Source organism: Bombus huntii, chromosome 4 (genome assembly GCF_024542735.1).
Source record: "Bombus huntii isolate Logan2020A chromosome 4, iyBomHunt1.1, whole genome shotgun sequence".
Classification (NCBI taxonomy): Eukaryota; Metazoa; Arthropoda; class Insecta; order Hymenoptera; family Apidae; genus Bombus; species Bombus huntii.
This window is the reverse complement of record NC_066241.1, coordinates 13,076,842-13,089,039: the sequence shown is the minus strand read 5'-3', so window position 1 is coordinate 13,089,039 and position 12,198 is coordinate 13,076,842. Positions and strand designations below refer to the sequence as shown.

Here is a 12,198-nt window from a genome sequence, read left to right as displayed (position 1 = left end):
ATGTATTTTTTTATATTACATTTATTTCATTTTTATTCTCTAAGTATACATTTTGCAGACATGTAATAGGTATTTACAAGCATGTAGCACGTGCACATGATGGAGTAGAGTACCGGTAAATGTGTATACATTTGCGTATATTTTGAGGTTAGCTTTTCGAAGATAAGTTGTATATTATAAATTTTACTAATTATTGTTTAATTTATATTAAGTAATTGAAAACGCATGTTGCATTTGTTTTAAATTTAAAAAAATGACAAGATATTTTATTAAATTTTCATATCTTGGTACACTGTACAGGTACAATTAATCATATCATTTATAATCATAATCATATATCTATTTTTAATAATTTATATGAACTCACATTCATGTTTGAAGTTACTTCTAAAAAATTATATTTTTTGTATTTCTATACAGATTACAGTAGGTAAAGAATAAAATGTAGAATTTAAAAATGAAATTTTCTATAATACCAGTTTTTAAGATATTAGAATACAAATTATGTGTATATATATATAAAATACGTATCTTTTATTACTTTTATTTTATTTGTATGTTTAGTGGAATGCAAAAAAATATAGTTAAAAATACAAATATTCAGATATATGATATTGACACCATTCAAGGTGCTATAGAAAGTGCTTTCTCAACGTTGCTTTCAAAAAATATAGTATGGCCAAGATTAACTTGTTGTAGCAGGTAATGTTTCTACATATTGTCAATTTTATTTGACATTATATTGCAAGATATTAATTATATACAGGTATGTGATTAATATTGATGAAACAAATTTATAGAACAGATCAAGGTGTACATGCGATACATAATTTAGCTCATATTGATGTAGGAAATAAGTATGATGCTATTTACAATCCTGAAACGGCACTTAAATATGTTAATCGGTATCTTATTAATTGCGGTCACAATATAAGGTAATCAAATGTTTAATAATTCCTATATTTTTTGATCATTAAAAATTAATAATATATCGTTTTAAGGATATTGGAAGTAATTCCAGTAAAGGATACATTTCATGTAAGACAATGTGCAAATTCTAGAACTTATCTTTATAGAGTTCTGAGAGCTAAGAATAACAATGATCAAAAAATTCCTATAATGGAAATGGATTATTGTCTGCACCTTAAGTATAACTTATGTCATAAGTATCATGCCATAACTTAGTATTATGTCATAACTTATCAATCTTATGAAGTATTTGTTACAGGTCAGATACTTTTGATCCTGAAAGAATAAAACGTGCAATACAACTTTTTATGGGAACAAAAGATTTCAGAACATTTTCTGCAAAAACTACATCAAACAAACCAATTAATTATATAAGGAGTTTGTACAGCTTAACTTTTGAAAAAGGTTCTCCACTTATGCCGTTTGATCCTCTCTCTGAAAATTTTGAATTTTGGGAATTTAAATGTTCATCAAAATCTTTTGTATATAAGCAGGTATAATTAATAAATATTATTTTATATACGAGAGAATGTATGTAATGTACATTACAATAGATGTGTTAATGATATTAATACTTTTATTTGCAGTATGTGTGCTTTTCTAATAAATTATTTTTTGTAGGTTAGACGAATTGTAGCTACTTTAATTGCTTTAGGTACAGGTAAAATAACAGAAAAAGATATAACTGTAATGTTACAAGTTCCTGGCCATCAAAATTTTCTACCTATTTTACGGCCAGTACCAGCAACTGGTTTATACCTTTTGAATGTAGGATATAACCAAGAGTACTTAGATGAACATATTATAAAATATAAAATATCCGATGATGGAATAGTCATACCATTAAATGAAACTGAAGTATAATATACATCTAGGAATGTATACAAATATCACCAAATAATATTTTTTAATTAATTCAATTATTTCTTTTTAAAGTACTAGTAAAGTACATTGACAATGGACTTAAATAGTCTAATAAGAAGTAAAAAATTACAATTAAAAAAATGCAAGACTATTGTAACCAACACGCTTGGTCAAAAATATGTAGAGATTGATGGAATAAACACAGAATTGTCCTCTATTGCTACGCCATTTGTCATAGATGATAGACCAGACTTACAGATTGCACATGTAATACAAGGACTATTCCTAAGTTCCCAAGATCCTGTTGTAAGCAAAGAAATCTTGCAAAAGCGTAAAATTCGTCATGTTTTAAGCATTGGTATTGATGCATCAGTAAAATTTGATGACATCAAATATTATTATTGTGACTTGTTAGATTTACCTGAGTCTGATTTACTCATAGCAATTAAGAAATGCATTAAAATCATACACGAACATCGCGATGAAAATATTCTTGTACATTGTAATGCTGGTGTATCTCGCTCACCAGCAATTGTTATATCTTATATAATGGCTTACGAAAAAATATCTTATGATGATGCATATAATAAAGTAAAAAGTGTAAGAAATTGTATTAAACCTAATGAAGGATTTGTACAGCAATTAAAAAAAGCACAACTCTCAAACATATTATAGTAGGTAATTACAAATGTATTGTATTAAAATTTATAAAATTTAAAGTTATTACTGTAGAGAATAGAAGGAAAAAATAACACTATTTTAACAATAGATTAATTATGTATATATATTGTTACAGTAGAATTCATGTATCATGACATAATGTGTACAGAGAATATTATTTCATAATTACAATTACTTTGTATTTATAATTCATTAGAAAAGGTACATTCATGCACAGCATCTATCAAATTTTTAGCCAAAACTAAGCATATTAAAATTGCTAATTCTGGCATTTTTGTATAAACCATGCATTGGAGATGACATATAAGTCGTCGTACCAAGTAGTTTTATAAAAATTACTGTAAATCTAAAAAATATAGATGAATTTCTGTATACACGATAGTATCTATTATTTTATTTGTGATAGTAGTATATCATTGTACCTGTAGTACAATAGCTATCATATCGATTATATATATATATTATAATAATAATAATAATAATAATAATAATAATGTAATTATTATCAATATTTATATAGTGTATACATATATATATGTGTGTGTGTATATATATATATATATGTATATTTATATATAATTATGTATAATCTAATATTCACATTCCTCCAACAATTGAAATGAGCTGTCTTGAAGAAAATAGACAAGGCACTTGAACCGAATATCTTTTTCTTAGCTAGTTGGCCTCATAAATAGTAGAATGCAAAAATTTGCACATCATACAGCAAACAGTAAAATAGAAAGAATAAATAAAATTAGCTATTCAAAGAATACGACGTATCGCTTGCATTATAAATATTCATGATTCTTTTCTTTTAATGACGCCAATGATCTCGTGTCTCGTCTTTGATGACTGCACAAGAGCAGTACAAAAATAGCAAGGCCTTCTAAAGATTATGTTCCCCAATGCACATTAAATCCAGCATTTAATAATATACATGACCATATTTATCTTTTGTTGGCAGATTCATTCACTTTATAGCGCAGTGAAATTTGACGAGTATAAAGCGATCTTATTAATTATACTAGCTATAAAAAAGCAGGAAATTATATCTAGGAACGTTTTCCTTAGAAAGACCTTAAAGTTTCACATTTAGCAAAAAATTTGTGTAGACTCTAATATCATTATAATGTGGTTCAAAAACAGTTCCACTTAAGTCCAACATAACAAAAAAATGCAATTTATATGTACAAAAAATATAAATAAATTAACAAAACATGCTTGGTTAAACGCAAACGCATTTAACCACGCAATCCATACAGATAGAGACAATCTGAGATATATATAATATACATAAAAAATTAGTTCCTACGAAGCCACAGTCTTAAGTACAACATATCTGTACCTGAAAGGCATATCAGCAGCAATAAAAGTTATTAAGAAATCGGGTATTTCTGTGACAAATGAAATTACGCGCAATTTGCGTCTGACTGTATGTGTGAATATTTCTAACATGGCAATCAACCTAAAATCATGCGTTACAGTTACAGATACATAGGTAATTAGTATATGAACTGTAAATATAAACACCATCGTCAAACGTTATGTAGTAAACCAGTATCAGAGTCCAATAGAGTGGCCAGGTCGTATGCAGCAACATCAGTAATGGAACAGGGAACCACCTAGCACTAATGTATGTACCCTTCTGTATGGTTTGTCAGAGGAAAGTTACCATATAATGTTATCTTATATGTTTCATTGATTTTTACACTATTTAAGTATTAACGTTTCACACCCCAAGGACCATCAGGATTAGTTACAGGTACGTGAGAATATCCGGCAAATTGCGGAAATTCTTCAACGCTAGCGGTGTTCGGAGCACTTTGTTGTTGCTGCTCCCAAGGTCCTCCTTTCACTACAAACCCGGAATTTCCAGAATTCCTTTCGTCGCGTTGAGGTGAACGTAAATTTTCGCGGTACTCATTTTCTATAACGTCTTGAATCTGAAATTTAATAAATATTATATAAAGAGAATCTTTTTTATCATAATTTATAAAAATTTGTATATACAGGATGGTTGGTAACTGGTGGTACAAACGGAAAGGGGGGTGATTCTACGCGAAAAAAGAAGTCGAAAATATGGAATAAAAATTTGTCGTTTAAGGCTTTGTTTTCGAAAAAATCGACTTTGAATTTTCGTTCGGTACGCGTGCGATACGTTATAACGGATCTCGCTGTAGACCGTTGTCTCGATGGAAAAATTTAAAAAAAAAAATGAAAAAAAATTTTTATTCCATATTTTCGATTTCTTTTTCCGCGAAGAATCATCCCCTTTCCGCTTGTACCACCAGTTACCAACCACCCTGTATGTTTCGTAGTGAACTTACATATTCTTCTTCTAAATTCAATAAACGATCTTTTGCATCAGCTACATTTTCTTCCGTACCCACAATTGTTACAATATTGGGATCAGGATCGGTTTTCCTTGGAAATTTAATATCAACTTTAAACTCATCCATTATTTTACGAATATTCCTTCCTTTCGAACCGATTAAACGCGAATGCACAGCAGCATTTATATGCACTTCTTCTTTCGTCAAGTCATTCTAAATTATACGGAAAAAAGTAGTTTTCATTAATAATCATTATATACAAAAAGTGATATTTTAATAAAAAATATTAATTTAAAAAGAAAATGATATTTTAGACAAATAATATACTTACTAATTCGTTAACAATTTTCATGATATCATCTCTTGCGGTGCAAGCATTTTTTTCATAACCAGTGATTGTAATGATATGTTCTTCTGGATCACCTTTACGTGGAAAATTAATTTGAACATCATGATCACTACGTATTTTATTAATCACGGCCCCTTTTCGTCCAATTATCTTTGGATGATATTCTGGATCAACTTCAATCTAAAATAAAATGCGTTGTTTTATTTTAAAATGTTTATTTATAAATATAAGCAAACGTACCTTTAATTCGAACGATTTCAAAGCTCTATCTTGACGTTCAGCTTCCAAAGCTTTACACTTATCGAGTATAGCTTGTTTTGCATTTTCAACACACGGTGGTGTTCCAGAAATCTAAATAGAATATAATATTAGTCTAATATTAAACAGTACATTGATGTTACACTTTGATATTAAACATTATATCGCATATACCTTAATATAATCAAGTTTTTCCTCCGCTGGAGATAACATGATATGAACATCATATGTATTCATTAGTTCCCGCACATCACGACCCTTTTGACCTATTATAGAGCGATGAAGATCAAACGGCACCTCCACCTAAAAATAATATTATAATTTATGCAACTTTTCAAAGTTGTCATTTGTCAAATTATTTGATATGTAAATTAATCGATAAAAGTACTAACTTCTATCGTAATTGGTACTAGATCAAGCAACGCTTGTTTAGCAGCAGCTACATTTTCTGGTTGCCCAGTAATGCGAATAACATCACACGCTGGAACAGTTTCGGGAACTTCACCATTCTCACCGTTCATTTGTTCTGCTACACGCTGTTCATCTAAAATATGAATATTCCAATCAAAAACTTGTAACTCTAAACTGGTAACATTCCTGTAACTCTTTTAAAGGAAATTTTTTATACCAACCATATGTTTCCCGATCAGGGAATTTTATTTGTACATCATACTCAGATGTAATCATCTGCACTTTACGTCCCTTTGCTCCCATAACTGTACGATGATGTTTTTGAGGTATTATACATTCTTCTGTCACCATTGATTCCTAGGAAACAACACACATAATTTATGTATAAAATAATTACGAAATTAGAAGAAACAAGAAGACAAAACTTACCAATTCTTGTACAATTTCACGCATTCGTTGCTTCGCTGCTTCTATACATTCATGTGATCCTTTTAAAATTACTCGATCACTATCGACGCCAGCTCTCGGAAATGAAATTTGTACTCCTCCACATTCATCTGCAATACGATGTAATACACCTCCTCTCCGAGCAACAAAATGTCTATGATGCTTCGGATCAATGCGAATTTCACCTTCAGTAATATTATCCTATAAAACAGATGAAACATAAACAATAATTTGATCCAGATAATGAAGAATAATTTTAAGTTAAAGCGAATTTTAACATAATTAAAGATATTAAAGGCTTACGATTTCGCTAATTGTAGCTTCTAGTTCAGCTTTAGCTTTTTCAACAGCCTCTTTCTTTCCCATAATTGTAATTATTTCCTTATCCTGATCTGCTTCCGTTGGAAATATTATACGTGCCCCTGTGGATTCTCTTATCTAGAATAAATAAAGCCTGATAAATTATAATTAATATATAATTATGTAATATAAGATATGCAATAAGTTAGCTCACAAACCTTTTTGATATTGGCACCATTCTTTCCAATAAGGAATTTATGATGTTGTACTTTGGCACGTACTTCAGCCGAATAACTGGACAATTGTTTTTCATTTGTAAGCTCAAGCAACTGTTGTTTTGCCTTCTCAACATCTTCTTTAGGCCCCCTAATAGTTACCTATAAAGAACACAGCTAGATTAATGTTTAGTGTTGATAATTTAAATTAAACTCTTTACCTTATCACTCCGACTCTCTGCTGTAGGAAATTTAATTGCAACACCACCACAATCTTCCATAATAGAGTGAATTAATTTTCCACCAGTACCAATAAGAGAATTGTAAAACTTTGGTGGGATTACTATCTCATCCATAATAATATTGGCCTAATGTAAAACATTTACTCAATGCAATCACACAATTAACAACTTAATATTTTTATAATATAACGATATAAACATTACCAATTCATTTTGTATTTTTTGAATCATTTCTTTAGCTTTTTCTACATTCTCTTTCTTGCCAGTGATGGTTATAACATCGCTTTTCTCACCTTCGGCAGGTAACTCGATCTTAGTTTGTGTTTCTTCTCTGATCTAAATTATAAATACGGACAATTATTTTATTTATAATTTATGTTTAAGATAATAATTACGCATGCATAATTAAGATAAGATATTTGAATACCAACTTTACGAATGTTGACTCCACCTTTTCCAATGACAAACTTATGGAACTGCTTGAAAATAGGTACCTCTAAGACATAATTATGTTCATTGAGTTCTTTTACTAATTTCATTAAATATTTATGGCACTTATCTACATCCTCTTTAGGCCCTCTAATTTTTACTATATCTCCTTTTTCACCTATAAATAAACAATTTGTTTAATTATTTCTTTTAAGTCTTTCTACATTTTCTTTTTTATAAGTATAATGTAATATTGTGGTCGAGGGGCCTAAGGGGTGTCGTGCAAATTATAAATAAGCGGTTGCTGAGCATCTGCGTGGTGGGGCTAAGACAAAAGACAAGGGGTTGCTAAGGGACGATAAACGAATTAACAGGAGTATGAGTTGAGAAGCCAGAGAGTGTGGGTTGCGTTGTTGAGATAGTGTTGTTAGCAGTGTTGAGAGAGAGTTGAATCTGTGTTGACGAGAGTTGTTAATTAATTATCTAGTTGTCTTAATTATAATACGTTGTTACGATTAGTTCATGTTAAATAACCATTGTTTTCTGTTTAATTAACATCTGTTTAATCCATTTATTATTAATAAACTAATTATAATAGTTTACGATACTACAATAATATTACTACCCCTAAAATTATAACTTTTATATAAAATATACAGAACTTGAAAATAGGATTCCTTTTACTATAACTTTCTAATAACTTTTAAATTAGTGGTCTCATATTTAAAACAACGAAAATATGCTACAATAGAAAATGATAAATATGACCTACACTCTAAATATGCATACTGAGCTCTTATTGGCTAAATGCCAACAAGAGCCGAGGTCTTTCAAATGTTTGTACCTGGCATAAATCCGAGTTCTAGTTATTGCATACATATATCACGCTACATACCTGGACCAGGAATAGTGATCTGTACTTGATTGAACTTATCTCTAATTTCTTTAATATTATCTCCCTTATTTCCAATAATACTAGGATAATAACGATGATCTATTATTACATCTTTCTCTTTTTCATTCTCCAATTTTTTCACCATTTCTACTAACTCCTGTAACAAATCGGAAATATTATAACGCAAAAAATTTAAATTATGTGTTATTCATAGAATATAAAAGAAGTATTACAAACCGTTTGAGCTTTGAGCACACCAGCAAGATTTCCTTCAATACGAATTATGTTACTACCATCATTCTCAGAGATATTAATTACAACACCTGTTCCTTCTTTTACTCGGTTTACTATAAGAAATGTATTTAAAAAATAAAAAGAAATAACTAAAATTTTAATACAAAATATGTCACATAACAAATTTCAAAGAACTTACCATTACATCCATTCTTCCCAATAATATGTTTATAAAATCTAGGATCAACATTTAATTCTGTAAAAGTGAGCTTAGATATAAGATCACTAGCCATCACTTGAAGTTCATTTTGTGCTTTTTCTACTTCTTCAGGAGGACCTTCGATTTTGATTTTATCTTCTTTTCCAGTGAACTCTACATTCACTTTTGGCATTTCTTGCGTAATACGTTTAATATTAACTCCTTTCCTTCCTATTATATATTTATGAATCCAAACGGGTGCTTTTACCACAGCTGTACGAACACTATTCGCTTTTTCATATACTTTATTTAGTGCTATAACATTTGGAATGTGAGAAATGGATTAAAATAAAACAATATTATAATTATTTAAAGGATTATAATTACCTTGACCAAGCTTTTCCTGAGGTCCACGAAGAGTAATAGTTCCTGTAGGAGAATCTGGTGCAGGCATTTCTACACTCACACCAGTTACTTGCAGTATCTCTGCTATTGTACTACCACGTGGACCAATGACGTATTTGTGCTGAGATTTTGGAACTTCAACTGATACTATTGCACATCTCTTTTCCTAAATCAGAAATGCGGGTTTAATTCTGAAATACATATAGACCAATTTCTGCTTAATAATAATTTTTATCTAATCATTCATACCATATCTCTATAAATGGCTTCAATTTTTTGTTTTGCTGCTAAAACACCTTCTTTTTCACCAGCAATGGTGATTTCATCTTCTTGAACAGAAGCAGGGGGAATATTAATTCGAGCACCAGTGTCTGCCATCATGGCATTGAGATTCTCATTATGTGCACCATGTATAAATGGATGATATATTTTTGGCACAGATATTCTTTCAAATGCTTTTCTTGACTAATGAGAAAACCATTGTTATACAAAATAATATAACTATATTATTTTTTCACTACAATTTAAATATAATGTAATTAAAATATAGTACTCTTACCTGTTCATCTGAAATCACTCTAATTTCATGCTCAGCCTTTTCTATTCCTTCTTTAGTTCCTGTAATAGTTATTGTATCTGACTGGTCTTGCACAGATGGAACATTTATCTTTGTTGCAGTTGTCTTTTCTAGATCTTTTAGACGCTGCCCCTGTTTTCCAAGAATCCAACGATGATGATCCTTAGGAATGCTAATCTGTTTGCTTGCCTGCAGTAATCAAGTAAAAATTTCAAGTTTTTACAAATTGCTATTCTAATTCTAATATTACATTTATTTATAATATGTAACCTGCGTCTGAAATGTTGTTAAAATTCGACGCTTGGCTTCCAATACTTGATTTTGTTTACCAGTTATTAGGAATGTTAGAGACTGATCTTTTGATGTAGCTATTTCAATGATTGTATTTGTCTCTTTCATTATTGTTTTACACGTACGTATGGATTCACGTTCTCCAAATTTGTCACTATGATCAAATTTGCGTTCCTCTCCAGGTACACGAAACATCTAAACAACAAAATAGTAGCAATGAAATATACAACTATAAAGGAAGTATACATGTGTTACAACTAAATAATTTGTACCTGTGTAATAGTTATACGTCCAAGTTGTAAATTATTATTTATAGAGAAAATATTTAATTTTCCTGAACTTGAACTGGCTGACTCAGGAAGAACTGGGAATGTCTCATCATAGGTAGGTGGCTCATAGGCCGTTCCCTCTTCCATTACTGACTGCTGCTGCATGTTGGGGTTGTCCTGTTTCGTGCCAAGTCCTTACAGTAGCACTATAATCAATAATTATTAATATATTTCTTAGATTACACATAAAATAACAAGCAATTTATTGAATAATACTTTAATTTTTAAATCTGAAATACCTAAATTAAATTGCATTCAATTCAAAACAAAAGACAGGAAATCACTTAATCTAATTCATTATCAAATTTATTTACAATATTTGTTAACACTTTACATTTATATTACATGAAATCACATACAATGGATTGAGAATCATGGTTGTGTAAGTTAAGATTTTAAGAATTTGGATTCAGTAGTATATTTCAATTCTTAGAAATATAATAGTAATATAGCATGATTACTAAATGCAGAATTTTTCATGACTTACACCACTATGATCTTCAGCTCTCCATATATGTATGTATAATTTCATAACTTAAACTGATCATTTGATAACATTAAACAAATATATAAAGTGTAAATATAAATGAAAAAGAAAATGACAGAAGGAGTATGAAAAAAATATAACATATATATTATTACAGGAATTACAGGACGTTGAAAAATTTCTTTGTAAAATTCCCGTTTAATATCGTCTTTTAACATAAATTCTTGCTTAATGATTTCGCGGCTGACAAATGTAGTAAGAATTGGCAGACAGCGATAGAAATTCGTGACGATTAATATATTAAACGGGAAATGGGAAAACGGATTTAAGTTAAATGCCAGCATGTCAATGACCACGGAGTAGTTGAGCTAGTGACCACCATATGGAATGAAGTATTCACTTGACACGTCACAAGATCGCTAACCTTTTCGAAATGAATACATGCACGTTGCATAGATCAAAAATAATGTTTGCGTATTTCTACATCGAAATAAGAAATAGGTAATCTAAGGCTGTCGTTATATTCAGATAGAGAAAGACAGGAAGAGGAAAGAGATGAAAATACATAGAGAGAAAATGAGAGAGAGAGAGACAGACAGAGACAGAGACAGAGTTTCGTATGGGCAGTCACGACATATCACGAAATACATAATACTTACTCTACCGTAATAAAGAAATCCGGCCAAGTAATAAACGTGTATTACGAAGCCAGTTTATTAGTGATTTGCCTGAAACATTTGAAAATTCACGGTTATTAGACACTGAGATGACCACTTAATCTAATTTAATTATCATTAGGCAAGTAATTGTCCACTACTCTCACGAAACGTACGTCTTTCCTTACCGGTAACGCAAAGTGAAATGCGATAAATAGGTACTAGCTGGCTTGCAGAAAGTTACTATAATGCAGAGATGTCAAGCAGCATTCTCATTGCAAACCTTAGAATACAAATAACGCTAGTAAAGTTGTATTCCACAAAAAAATGTTTACACTTTTACACCTCTTTTTACGTAAAAACTACGTATCGATACTTAAAATAAATGAAAGAATTTACTTGTTAGGAATTCTGAAGAATAAATACATTCGTGTTTTCATGCACAATGCCAAATGTTTAATTTTTATAATGATGAAGTAAAAACTTTTTGTTGTCTAATTATTGTATATGCAGTGAAATTAAAAATAAAAAAAATGAATAAGAATATATTGATAGGAAATATAATCACTAACAATGATTACATTTTAGTACATATATACATATATTTTTTGTACCAGCATTTTATAT

General features: G+C 29.9%; 3 protein-coding genes across 10 annotated transcripts; 2 read left to right on the top strand and 1 right to left on the bottom strand.

Moving 5' to 3' along the window:
- The first annotated feature begins 93 nt into the window (after positions 1-93).
- On the top strand, positions 94-2,056 carry LOC126864453 (tRNA pseudouridine synthase-like 1). 6 transcript variants are annotated; one of them, XM_050615827.1, is made up of 6 exons: positions 94-147; positions 565-702; positions 801-935; positions 1,002-1,148; positions 1,229-1,463; positions 1,591-2,056. In XM_050615827.1, exons 2-6 carry the CDS (start codon positions 569-571, stop codon positions 1,831-1,833), a joined length of 894 nt encoding a protein of 297 aa, XP_050471784.1. In that variant the 5' UTR covers positions 94-147; positions 565-568; the 3' UTR covers positions 1,834-2,056. The 6 variants fall into 6 exon arrangements, with proteins under 6 accessions (XP_050471784.1, XP_050471785.1, XP_050471783.1 ...); XM_050615828.1 differs by having other exon boundaries at positions 112-702; positions 1,591-1,624; positions 1,705-1,818; XM_050615826.1 differs by having other exon boundaries at positions 115-300.
- On the top strand, positions 1,927-2,895 carry LOC126864457 (dual specificity protein phosphatase 19). The gene has a single exon (XM_050615836.1). The coding sequence runs from the start codon at positions 1,927-1,929 to the stop codon at positions 2,506-2,508; it is 582 nt and encodes a 193-aa protein (XP_050471793.1). The 3' UTR covers positions 2,509-2,895.
- A 776-nt stretch (positions 2,896-3,671) lies between these two features.
- Positions 3,672-11,818, bottom strand: LOC126864441 (vigilin). Of its 3 annotated transcripts, none has more exons than XM_050615806.1 (23): positions 11,748-11,818; positions 11,575-11,643; positions 10,372-10,574; positions 10,079-10,294; positions 9,791-9,997; positions 9,481-9,696; positions 9,214-9,397; positions 8,827-9,141; positions 8,631-8,740; positions 8,394-8,550; positions 7,501-7,676; positions 7,274-7,405; positions 7,049-7,195; positions 6,894-6,989; positions 6,616-6,750; positions 6,295-6,513; positions 6,087-6,222; positions 5,847-5,998; positions 5,629-5,757; positions 5,437-5,547; positions 5,179-5,376; positions 4,842-5,060; positions 3,672-4,457 (listed from the first exon to the last, which is right to left on the bottom strand). In XM_050615806.1, the coding sequence occupies exons 3-23, from the start codon at positions 10,531-10,533 to the stop codon at positions 4,236-4,238; spliced, it is 3,639 nt and encodes a 1,212-aa protein (XP_050471763.1). In that variant the 5' UTR covers positions 10,534-10,574; positions 11,575-11,643; positions 11,748-11,818; the 3' UTR covers positions 3,672-4,235. The 3 variants fall into 3 exon arrangements, with proteins under 3 accessions (XP_050471763.1, XP_050471761.1, XP_050471762.1); XM_050615804.1 differs by having other exon boundaries at positions 6,831-6,989; positions 11,748-11,817; XM_050615805.1 differs by having other exon boundaries at positions 6,831-6,989; positions 11,760-11,784.
- Positions 11,819-12,198: the final 380 nt, after the last annotated feature.